The sequence below is a fragment of the Coregonus lavaretus genome (genome assembly GCF_964263955.1).
Source record: "Coregonus lavaretus genome assembly, contig: HAP1_SCAFFOLD_9540, whole genome shotgun sequence".
Lineage (NCBI taxonomy): Eukaryota > Metazoa > Chordata > Actinopteri > Salmoniformes > Salmonidae > Coregonus > Coregonus lavaretus.
The window spans coordinates 2501-14460 of NW_028158393.1; the positions used below are offsets into that span (position 1 = coordinate 2501).

Here is an 11960-nt window from a genome sequence, read left to right on the forward strand (position 1 = left end):
CAGAGGATCAATAGTTTATACAAGACCAAGTCATTTGTATTGATCTCAGATTCTCAGTTTGTCAGTGACAGTGTAGCCTGTCATTTCAATCATTTGTGCGGTATAAATAAAAATTCAGTCATGTAAAATGATGTAGAATTGCATGAAATGCGTTTATAAAAGGCCATATATTTTTCCTGGACCCTAAGCTACAAAGACAATTCCCCTTGTGTGCAACTTCTGCAAGCACCACTAATCTACTGCTCTATGCCAGCACACCAAAGCGATGATAATGCAATGCTTAATTATGAAGGTGATTTTGTTTTTGTTCAAGCGTTCCGGTCCCCAGGTCACCCCCCCTCTCGCACTCACTTTTTGTTCCGTCAACTCCCGATTTATAAATGAAGCACTGAGGTCATCACATTAAACACAGGCTAACAGACGTTTGTCAAGGCTAACAGACGTTTGCTGCTAACAGACGTTTGTCAAGGCTAACAGACATTTGCTGCTAACAGACGTTTGTCAAGGCTAACAGACGTTTGCTGCTAACAGACGTTTGCTGCTAACAGACGTTTGCTGCTAACAGACGTTTGTCAAGGCTAACAGACGTTTGTCAAGGCTAACAGACGTTTGTCAAGGCTAGCTGCTAGCTGCTCTGTTTGTGTCTGATAAGGATAGGGTTCATAGGGTAGGGAAGGCATGAGCTAAGCTAAACCAAATAGACACACCAAACTTACTCCTTCATGTCTTTGATATAACTTTGGTTCAGGAAATTAGATAATATTCATTGTAATACAGTTATTAACACACTCGTGAGTTTAATAACATAGGATAAATCCTGGAATAAGAATTTCTCTCTTTCTGTATCTTTTGAAGAATAGTCGTATTTGGAGGAGAAAGCACCGAACATGGGACACAAAGGTAGCTGAATGATTAGATGATCAGTATCTCAGTGTTCATCATGTTGGATTTGTTTCCAGTACTATCTGTTCTCCTTCTCCTTTGAATCAGATTGGATGAATGTGTGAAGGGTGTATTATTTGAATGTGGACATTCTCTGCAGTCTTTGTTGTCTTTGGGAACAGTCGTTTTATTGTATAACTCAGTATCTTTCTCCACTCTGCAGCTTATCTGCAGTTACAACATCAAACACACTGCCTGTCTGACAGACAGACACTTCTAAATATGGAATAGAAATAAATGTAATCCAGTCTGCCTGCAGATAATGCTGCACACATTTTCACACTAACACACATAGATGCCAGGATATTAAAATATATTGAACACCAGAATCAATCAATCAATTTTATTTTATATAGCCCTTCGTACATCAGCTAATATCTCGAAGTGCTGTACAGAAACCCAGCCTAAAACCCCAAACAGCTAGTAATGCAGGTGTAGAAGCCCTGAAAGACACAACCATGCTGTGTGTATGTGCCTATGCCTGTGTGTAAGTGTGTGTGTGTGTGTGTGTGTGTGTGTGTGTGTGTGTGTGTGTGTGTGTGTGTGTGTGTGTGTGTGTGTCAGTGGTGGTCCTCACCACCGGGGGAAATGAAAATGAAAGATCAACCACTTAGGTGTGATGTGAGGAGGGGCTGCTGTTTACTCTTCATCTGAAAAGGTTACACTGTCCTTATTAATATGATAAGCTGCAGAAAGAAAGACAATTAGACCCCCCCCCCTCCCTTTTATATACAGTGGGGAGAACAAGTATTTGATACACTGCCGATTTTGCAGGTTTTCCTACTTACAAAGCATGTAGAGGTCTGTAATTTTTTATCATAGGTACACTTCAACTGTGTGAGACGGAATCTAAAACAAAAATCCAGAAAATCACATTGTATGATTTTTAAGTAATGAATTTGCATTTTATTGCATGACATAAGTATTTGATACATCAGAAAAGCAGAACTTAATATTTGGTACAGAAACCTTTGTTTGCAATTACAGAGATCATACATTTCCTGTAGGTCTTGACCAGGTTTGCACACACTGCAGCAGGGATTTTGGCCCACTCCTCCATACAGACCTTCTCCAGATCCTTCAGGTTTCGGGGCTGTCGCTGGGCAATACGGACTTTCAGCTCCCTCCAAAGATTTTCTATTGGGTTCAGGTCTGGAGACTGGCTAGGCCACTGCAGGACCTTGAGATGCTTCTTACGGAGCCACTCCTTAGTTGCCCTGGCTGTGTGTTTCGGGTCGTTGTCATGCTGGAAGACCCAGCCACGACCCATCTTCAATGCTCTTACTGATGGAAGGAGGTTGTTGGCCAAGATCTCACGATACATGGCCCCATCCATCCTCCCCTCAATACGGTGCAGTCATCCTGTCCCCTTTGCAGAAAAGCATCCCCAAAGAATGATGTTTCCACCTCCATGCTTCACAGTTGGGATGGTGTTCTTGGGGTTGTACTCATCCTTCTTCTTCCTCCAAACACGGCGAGTGGAGTTTAGACCAAAAAGCTCTATTTTTGTCTCATCAGACCACATGACCTTCTCCCATTCCTCCTCTGGATCATCCAGATGGTCATTGGCAAACTTCAGACGGGCCTGGACATGCGCTGGCTTGAGCAGGGGAACCTTGCGTGCGCTGCAGGATTTTAATCCATGACGGCGTAGTGTGTTACTAATGGTTTTCTTTGAGACTGTGGTCCCAGCTCTCTTCAGGTCATTGACCAGGTCCTGCCATGTAGTTCTGGGCTGATCCCTCACCTTCCTCATGATCATTGATGCCCCACGAGGTGAGATCTTGCATGGAGCCCCAGACCGAGGGTGATTGACCGTCATCTTGAACTTCTTCCATTTTCTAATAATTGCGCCAACAGTTGTTGCCTTCTCACCAAGCTGCTTGCCTATTGTCCTGTAGCCCATCCCAGCCTTGTGCAGGTCTACAATTGTATCCCTGATGTCCTTACACAGCTCTCTGGTCTTGGCCATTGTGGAGAGGTTGGAGTCTGTTTGATTGAGTGTGTGGACAGGTGTCTTTTATACAGGTAATGAGTTCAAACAGGTGCAGTTAATACAGGTAATGAGTGGAGAACAGGAGGGCTTCCTGTTAGTTTTTACTTAAAGTAAAACTAACAGGTCTGTGAGAGCCGGAATTCTTACTGGTTGGTAGGTGATCAAATACTTATGTCATGCAATAAAATGCAAATTATTTACTTAAAAATCATACAATGTGATTTTCTAGATTTTTGTTTTAGATTCCGTCTCTCAAAGTTGAAGTGTACCTATGATAAAAATTACAGACCTCTACATGCTTTGTAAGTAGGAAAACCTGCAAAATCGGCAGTGTATCAAATACTTGTTCTCCCCACTGTATGTCTTGATGCCCCCTTACCCCCAACCCTGTCTGCCTCACAGTGGTTAGCTTGTCCTGTAGCTATAGTCTGCTGTCTACCAACCACACAGAGTATGGTGCTATTACCCCTAGACACTGATCTAAGATCAGTTTTGTATTTATCCCCTAATGGTTTAGGTTAGCGTTAGCTGATCCTAGTATATTGTTCTTGTCCTTTTCGTAAACGTCATTTTAAAGTGTGTGCATGATACTGCAACGAATGTTCCCCAAGGGGACAATGAAGTCAGTAAAGTAGATCTGTGCATCTTCTACCCGGAGCAGTGCCAGTGCCCATAGCGCCATGGCAACCACAGCTAGCCATTTTAGAGTTTGTCAGAGTGGTTTTGAACAGACGCTGAAACTCTACAGGGAGATGTTGGAGATACAGCAGGAAAAACTCTACAGCAAGGAACCACTCATTGAAAGATGCCTGGCAGATTGTGTTTGTGTGTGTGTGTGTGTGTGTGTGTGTGTGTGTGTGTGTGTGTGTGTGTGTGTGTGTGTGTGTGTGTGTGTGTGTGTGTGTGTGTGTGTGTGCGTGCGCGCATGCGTGCGTGCGTGCGTGCGTGCGTGCGTGCGTGCGTGTGTTTCAAAGGACGATAGCTGGAGCCTCAGCTGAGTAAACGGCTCTTTAATGTTCTCAGTTGCTCTAGCTGTCTCTCATTGAAACACAGAAACTGATACACTGGCACACCGTCCCTGGCATGGGATAACACAGGGGTAGGGTGATGATGTTTTCACTATGGTGAACAGAGGCTTCGTAGCACATTCACAAGGTTGTAGTGTGTGTTGCTATACTAGGATAGGGTCGCTTTAACACTGGTATTAAAATAATAGGGTGTCACGTGACCAAACACATAGGAATCAAGAATCAGGCTTTGAACCAGATCTGTAGAACATGTGTGTGACTTCCATATGGCTGGAAGATGGAGGTTTCTATACATCGTTCAGTAAAATGGAGAGGAGGGAGCCCATGGAAAGCCAGGATGGGAGGACCAGAGAGGAACAGAAACCTCATGTTTTCCAGGCGGGAGAGATTCAGAAGAGTCAACTATAGTGAGCCCCAAATCCCAGAGAACAGACTTGGACAGGGTATGTGTTATCTTCCAGTGCCAAACAGCTCTCTCTGTGTGGCCCAAATCCCTCTTCTCTCTCTGTCTCTCTCTCTCCTCTCCTCTCTCTCCCTCCTCTCTCTCATCTCCTCTCTCTCATCTCCTCTCCCTCCTCTCCTCTCTCTCCCCCCTCTCTATCCCCCCTCTCTCTCCCTCCTCTCTCTCCTCTCTCTCCTCTCCTCTCTCTCCTCTCCTCTCTCTCCCCCCTGTCTCTCCCTCCTCTCTCCTCTCCTCTCTCTCCCTCCTCTCTCTCCTCTCCTATCTCTCCCTCCTCTCCCCCCCCCTCTATCTCCTCTATCTCCTCTCTCTCCTCTCTCTCCCTCCTCTCTCTCCCTCCTCTCTCTCCTCTCCTCTCTCTCCTCTCCTCTCTCTCCTCTCCTCTCTTTCCTCTCTCTCCTCTCTCTCCCCCCTCTTTATCCCCCCTCTCTCTCCCTCCTCTCTCTCCTCTCCTCTCCTCTCTCTCCTCTCCTATCTCTCCCTCCTCTCTAACCCCCTCTATCTCCTCTCCTCTCCCTCCTCTCTCTCCCTCCTCTCTCTCCCCCCTATCTGTCCCCCCTCTGACCCCTGTGTCCTCTTCTTATCTGAATCCCTCCGCCCCAGCAGCCCATCTGTATTCAGAGCTACAGCTTCCTAACACCCCACACCGCCTTTCATTTTCTATGCTTTCCTTTTTTAATACGCTGTATCTTTGGCTGTGTGTGTGTGTGTGTGTGCGTGTTTCTTCGTATGTGTCTGGTGTGTGTGTGTGCATGAGTGTATGCGTGTGTGTGACAGAGGTGTGGTGGGTCATTCTACTGAGCCATTATCTTTGATTATTTCTTTTTTTTGCATTGTCGAGAAGGAACCTGCAAGTAAGCATTTTGTTGGACAGTGTATACCACGTGTATCCTGTACACACAACTAATAAAACAGTGTTGTTACAGACAGTGTTGTTACAGACAGTGTTGTTACAGACAGTGTTGTTACAGACAGTGTTGTTACAGACAGTGTTGTTACAGACAGTGTTGTTACAGACAGTGATGTTAGACAGTGATGTTACAGACAGTGTTGTTACAGACAGTGTTGTTACAGACAGTGTTGTTACAGACAGTGTTGTTACAGACAGTGTTGTTACAGACAGTGTTGTTACAGACAGTGTTGTTACAGACAGTGTTGTTACAGACAGTGTTGTTACAGACAGTGTTGTTACAGACAGTGTTGTTACAGACAGTGCAACAGGAGCAGCAGTGTTATGCTGACCCTCAGTTTTCTGTCATTCTTCACCTCCGCAACTTAGCAAAAAAAAACATGTCAGTCTACGGCTTCTGTCTCCATTACTTCCACTGATATAAATAGATACAGTACATCTGGTGTTCTTGAGTGTGTGTGTGTGTGTGTGTGTGTGTGTGTGTGTGTGTGTGTGTGTGTGTGTGTGTGTGTGTGTGTGTGTGTGTGTGTGTGTGTGTGTGTGTGTGTGTGTGTGTGTGTGTGTGTGTGTGTGTGTGTGTGTGTGTGTGTGTGTGTGCGTGCGTGCGTGCGTGCGTGCGTGCGTGCGTGCGTGCGTGCGTGCGTGCGTGCGTGCGTGCGTGTTAGAAATAGGCTGTATCTATTATACTGTGAGAGTGTCTACAATATAAAGTCAGCCAGTGGAAATGAAAGACATACAGTAGCAGAAAATAGCAGAGAACTATACAATGTCTTTAATTAGGGATAGTGTGTGGATACAGGTCATCCAAGTGTATAGATAATTGATCCTCATCTCTGGCAAGAAAAACTTCAAATGGCTCCTGTCTCCTTCCTCTCATGTGAGGAAAAAGAGCTTGAACATGTGAACACGTATACAAGTACTCTTTGTCTCACACACACACACGCTCACACACACACACACACACACACACACACACACACACACACATACACAATCAGCCAGGCATCTGTCAGTGAGTGGTTCCTTGCTGTAGAGTTTTTCCTGCTGTATCTCCAACATCTCCCTGTAGAGTTTCAGCGTCTGTTCAAAACCACTCTGACAAACTCTAAAATGCCTAGCTGTGGTTGCCATGGCGCTATGGGCACTGGCACTGCTCCGGGTAGAAGATGCACAGATCTACTTTACTGACTTCATTGTCCCCTTGGGGAACATTCTTTGCAGTATCATGCACACACTTTAAAATAAAGTTTACGAAAAGGACAAGAACAATATACTAGGATCAGCTAACGCTAACCTAAACCATTAGGGGATAAATACAAAACTTATCTTAGATCAGTGTCTAGGGGTAATAGCACCATACTCTGTGTGGTTGGTAGACAGCAGACTATAGCTACAGGACAAGCTAACCACTGTGAGGGGAGAAGGGGAGTGGGGATAGAGCGGGGTTAGAGTAGGGTTAGAGCCCTACAGAGGGAAGATGAGAAGCGATAAGGCTGGTTAATTGATTCTGTCCCGCGGTTGACAAGCTCTCGACAGGTTAGCCTGGCTGCTTGGATCAGGCTCAGGTAGAGTGATAGTCAGAGGGTGTGAAACAGGATCACCCTGCCCTCTCTACCAGAGCAGAGCAGAGGAGAGAGGGGACTTTGTCTCTGAGCTACAGTCAGAGTCAGGAGAGGAGAGGAGAGGAGAGGAGAGAGCTGGCCTCAGTCCACACCTGAAACCTGGGAGACTGACTCATTCATGTTACTGTACAGCACCTCACACACACAAACGCACACGCACACGCACGCACACACACACGCATGCACGCACGCACGCACACACACACAGATAAGGACTTAGTCATTCAGTACGACACCACACATACACATGATCACACACACAGTAGACAGCAGACTATATTGTAGCTACAGGACAAGCCAACCACTGTGAGGCAGACAGGGTTGGGGGTAAGGGGGCATCAAGACATATATAAAAAGGGAGGGGGGGGGAGGGGGGGTCTAATTGTCTTTCTTTCTGCAGCTTATCATATTAATAAGGACAGTGTAATCTTTTCAGATGAAGAGTAAACAGCAGCCCCTCCTCACATCACACCTAAGTGGTTGATCTTTCATTTTCATTTCCCCTCTGTGGGCCCTGCCCTCTGTGTCAAACACCTCAACTCTGTGGGCCCTGCCCTCTGTGTCAAACAGCTCAATTCTGTGGGCCCTGCCCTGTGTATCAAGTTAACAAACCAGAAAAATGCTGCCTTAGCATGTGTTGACATTGCCATCACTCGACCTCTCTCTGTGAAAGCTAGTAACTTTGTGTATGGGTGTGCATCGTAAAGTATGGTAATGATTTTGTATCAGTGGAGGCTGCTGAGGGGAGGACGGCTCATAATAATAGCTGGAACGGAGCAAATGGAATGGCATCAACCACTTAGAAACCATGTGTTTGATGTATTTGATACCATTCCATAAATTCCGCTCCAGACTTTACCACGAGCCCGTCCTCCCCAATTAGGGTGCCACCAGCCTCCTGTGTTTTGTATACTGTACAGTGTGTGTTTCCCTGTGAGTGTGTGTGTTTCCCTGTGAGTGTGTGTGTTTCCCTGTGAGTGTGTGTTTGTTTCTCTGTAGTTCAGAGCGAGGGAGAGGCCAGGCAGCAGGGTGAACTTGGCTCGGCTCTCCTCTCCACAGCCTTTCCATATTCCATGTGTAATTACATACCCACTCTAATAGAGAACAGAGCTCTAGCCCGAGCCAGCTACAAGAAAGAGCTACTGTTTCTCCCTCTCTCTCAGTGTGTGTGCGTGCGTGTGTGCGTGCGTGCGTGCGTGCGTGCCTGTGGGTGGGTGTGTGTGTGTGTGTATGCGTGTGTGTGTGCATGTGTGTGCGTGCGTGTCTGTGGGTGTGTGTGTTTGTGTGTGTGTGTGTGTGTGCGTGTGTGTATGTATGTGCGTGTGTGTGTGTGTGTGTGTGTGTGTGTGCGTGTGTGTGTGTGTGTGTGTGTGTGTGTGTGTGTGTGTGTGTGTGTGTGTGAGTTTCCAGTGTTCTTGTAATCTTAGCTGATTTGTTCTAGGATGTTGATTACAGATTGATTGATGTTTCCCTCTTAATACATTATCCACTAGCCTGTGGTTCATTTTGATAGTTGGAAAGAACCGGAACAAAACACATGTTGTTTGATGTTGTTCAGTATGTTCCCTGCTTGCTGAGTGTGTCCATGCATCGATGGCCATGTGTGGGAACCTGTCAAAACAATATGGCTGTTTTCATTCATACCAATGATCACTATGGGCATCTGTGCCCTTCCTGCATCCTCCCTAAACCCTCTCTTGTCTTCTGTCTCTTCTGCCCGCCCTCTCTCCTCAGTCAAGAGTTCATCTTGTCTTCACAGTCTTGTTGTTCTGTCTCACCCTGAGGCAGTGTTAGAGAAGGACTGTCTCTCGTCTCCATTAGCTTGTTTGTTTTCCATCAGACAGGCTCGTCTCAAATGGCGCTGTGTCATTCATTTGGATGTCTCACTATTCAAACAATAACAGCTTTATTCACCTCCCTACCTGCACACAACCTGCTCTGCCCTGACTCCCCTGTGTCTCTCTGCAAAACAAAGCATATAGTCATGACTCAGTCAAATAATTGTACTTTTTTTAAGGGCCAATGTGAAAGGTAGAGCTGGCAGTCAGGGCGAAAGAATGCACTTCAATAAAGCTGCCTTTGAAACATTTGCTCAGGAAATGTCATAACAGGAGGGAGGGAGGGAGGGAAGGAGGGAGGGAGGGAGAACAGATTAGTTTAGCAGCTGCTGGTGGCAGGTGGCCATCAGTACACCTTAGACCTGAACTATGGGGCCTTTCTACACACCACATCACTGTTCTCAGGTAGATACAGTATGGAGATCTTGAGCTTAAAAATAGACTAGGATTCAGATTTTGGTCTGAAAATGTTGGTAGGAAGCTAGTATGGCTTGGTGCTTTGTCTCTTCAGCTCTCTCTCTCTCTCTCTCTCTCTCAATTCAATTTCAATTCAATTCAATTCAATTTAAGGGCTTTATTGGCATGGGAAACATATGTTAACATTGCCAAAGCAAGTGAAATAGATAATAAACAAAAATGAAATAAACAATAAAACTTAACAGTGAACACTACACTCAGAAGTTCCAAAAGAATGAAGACATTTCAAATGTCATATTATGTATATATACAGTGTTGTAACAATGTGCAAATAGTTAAAGTACAAATGGGAAAATAAATAAACAAAAATATTGCTTGTATTTACAATGGTGTTTGTTCTTCACTGGTTGCCCTTTTCTTGTGGCAACAGGTCACAAATCTTGCTGCTGTGATGGCACACTGCTATTATGGGAGTTTATCAAAATTGGGATTGTTTTCTAAATCTTTGTGGATCTGTGTAATCTGAGGGACATATGTGTCTCTAATATGGTCATACATTTGTCAATTTGTAGATTAGGAAGTGCAGCTCAGTTTCCACCTCAATGTGTGCGCAGTGTACACATAGCCTGTCTTCTCTTGAGAGCCAGGTCTGCCTACGGCGGCCTATCTCAATAGCAAGGCTATGCTCACTGAGTCTGTACATAGTCAAAGCTTTCCTTAAGTTTGGGTCAGTCACAGTGGTCAGGTATTCTGCCACTGTGTACTCTCTGTTTAGGGCCAAATAGCATTCTAGTTTGCTCTGTTTTTTTGTTAATTCTTTCCAATGTGTCAAGTAATTATGTTTTTGTTATCTCATCAGTCTCAATTTGCTGTTTGTCCCATTTTGTGAATTCTTGGTTGGTGAGCGGACCCCAGACCTCACAACCATAAAGGGCAATGGGTTCTATAATTGATTCAAGTATTTTTAGCCAGATCCTAATTGGTATGTCGAATTCTATGTTCCTTTTGATGGCATAGAAGGCCCTTCTTGCCTTGGCTCTCAGATTGTTCACAGCTTAGTCTCTCTCTCTCTCTCTCTCTCTCTCTCTCTCTCTCTCTCTCTCTCTCTCTCTCTCTCTCTCTCTCTCTCTTTGTTTCCCCTCAATATTTCGGAGTGTGTGAGTGACAGACTGGGTACAGACTGTTGTCTGGCTGTCAGACAGCCTTCACACATCCCCAAACCCCACCCCACCCCGTCCCATCCCGCCAACTCAACACAACACTCACATTGCAATTCTATCCTCGCTTCCAGAGCACAGGGCAACTAATCAAACCAGCATCCTTCTCTTGTCAACTGCCATACAACCCCCAACCACTCTCTCTGTCTCTGTCTCTGTCTCTGTCTCTGTCTCTGTCTCTGTCTCTGTCTCTGTCTCTGTCTCTCTCTCTCTCTCTCTCTCTCTCTCCTCTCTCTCTCTCTCTCTCTCTCTCTGTGTCTCTCTCTGTGTCTCTCTGTGTGTCTCTCTCTCCTCTCTCCCTCTCTCTCTCTCTCTCTCTCTCTCTCTCTCTCTCTCTCTCTCTCTCTCTCGCTCTCTCTCTCTCTCTCTCTCTCTCTCTCTCTCTCTCTCTCTCTTTCTCTTTCTCTTTCTCTTTCTCAAACACACACATACCACCTCTCAGTTCAGCCTGTCAGACACCTCAAACTACAGGCTTGGGATCAGAGGACAGCCTGACTAAATACATGTAGACAGTGTTTTTTAAATTTAATTTATGGGATGGCACCAGCACCCCATTTAATCTGACAATGTTGTGTGTGTTTTCCAGGTATTCTCAACAGAAGACATTTAATCTGACAATGTTGTGTGTGTTTTCCAGGTATTCTCAACAGAATACATTTAATCTGACAATGTTGTGTGTGTTTTCCAGGTATTCTCAACAGAAGACATTTAATCTGACAATGTTGTGTGTGTTTTCCAGGTATTCTCAACAGAAGACATTTAATCTGACAATGTTGTGTTTTTTCCAGGTACGACATGAAGTATGACAAGGAGGACTATCTGCTGAGAGTAAAGAAGGCGTCGGCCAGTGACGAGGGCACCTTCACCTGCCTGGCAGAGAACCGCGTGGGCAAGGTGGAGGCCTCTGCCAGCCTCACCGTCAGAGGTAAGTAAGGGCTGCCCACTGGCACTCACTTCTTTCCCTCTTTTATCCTATAACCCTGAGCAAGTTCTTACAATTGTTTTAGTTGATCAGAAATGGGTATAAGTATGATGGAAATTCCACTCTCCATAGAAACAGGCATACATTTTAAGTTTGTGATTAGTAGTAGTATGACTAGTAGTATGACTAGTAGTATGACTAGTAGTATGGTTGATCTATTATGGAACAGGAGTGTCTCCACAAAGAGTCCGTCCTTCATACTAACTGTAAGTCACTCTGGATAAGAGCGTCTGCTAAATGACTAAAATGTAAATGTAAAATGTAAATAGTGCTGACTGCCACAGCCAAGAAAGACATGGTCTGTCTATGAATCCATTTAATTATTTACACACACACACACACACACACACACACACACACACACACACTCCAAACGGAGAACACACACACGTCCCCCATGGTGGTTTGCTAGTAATGTTATCCCCTCAGTCACTGAAGCCCTTCCACAGTTAACTGGTCTACACCGCACCACTGAACTGTAGCTGGTCAAGGTTAATAAAAACATTTTCACCATAATCTCCCCTCTCTCTATCTTCTATCTCTCTCTC

General features: G+C 45.2%; 1 protein-coding gene across 1 annotated transcript in view; it reads left to right on the plus strand.

The window, feature by feature from the left end:
* LOC311124057 (roundabout homolog 2-like) overlaps window positions 1–11355 on the plus strand; it is a gene marked incomplete at both ends in the record, with an annotated part of 13100 nt that extends 1745 nt beyond the window's left edge. The window contains one exon of the mRNA XM_084198274.1: window positions 11219–11355. Within this exon, the coding sequence (XP_084054400.1) occupies window positions 11219–11355 (137 nt within the window). The remainder of the gene's footprint in view (window positions 1–11218) is intronic.
* Window positions 11356–11960: the final 605 nt, after the last annotated feature.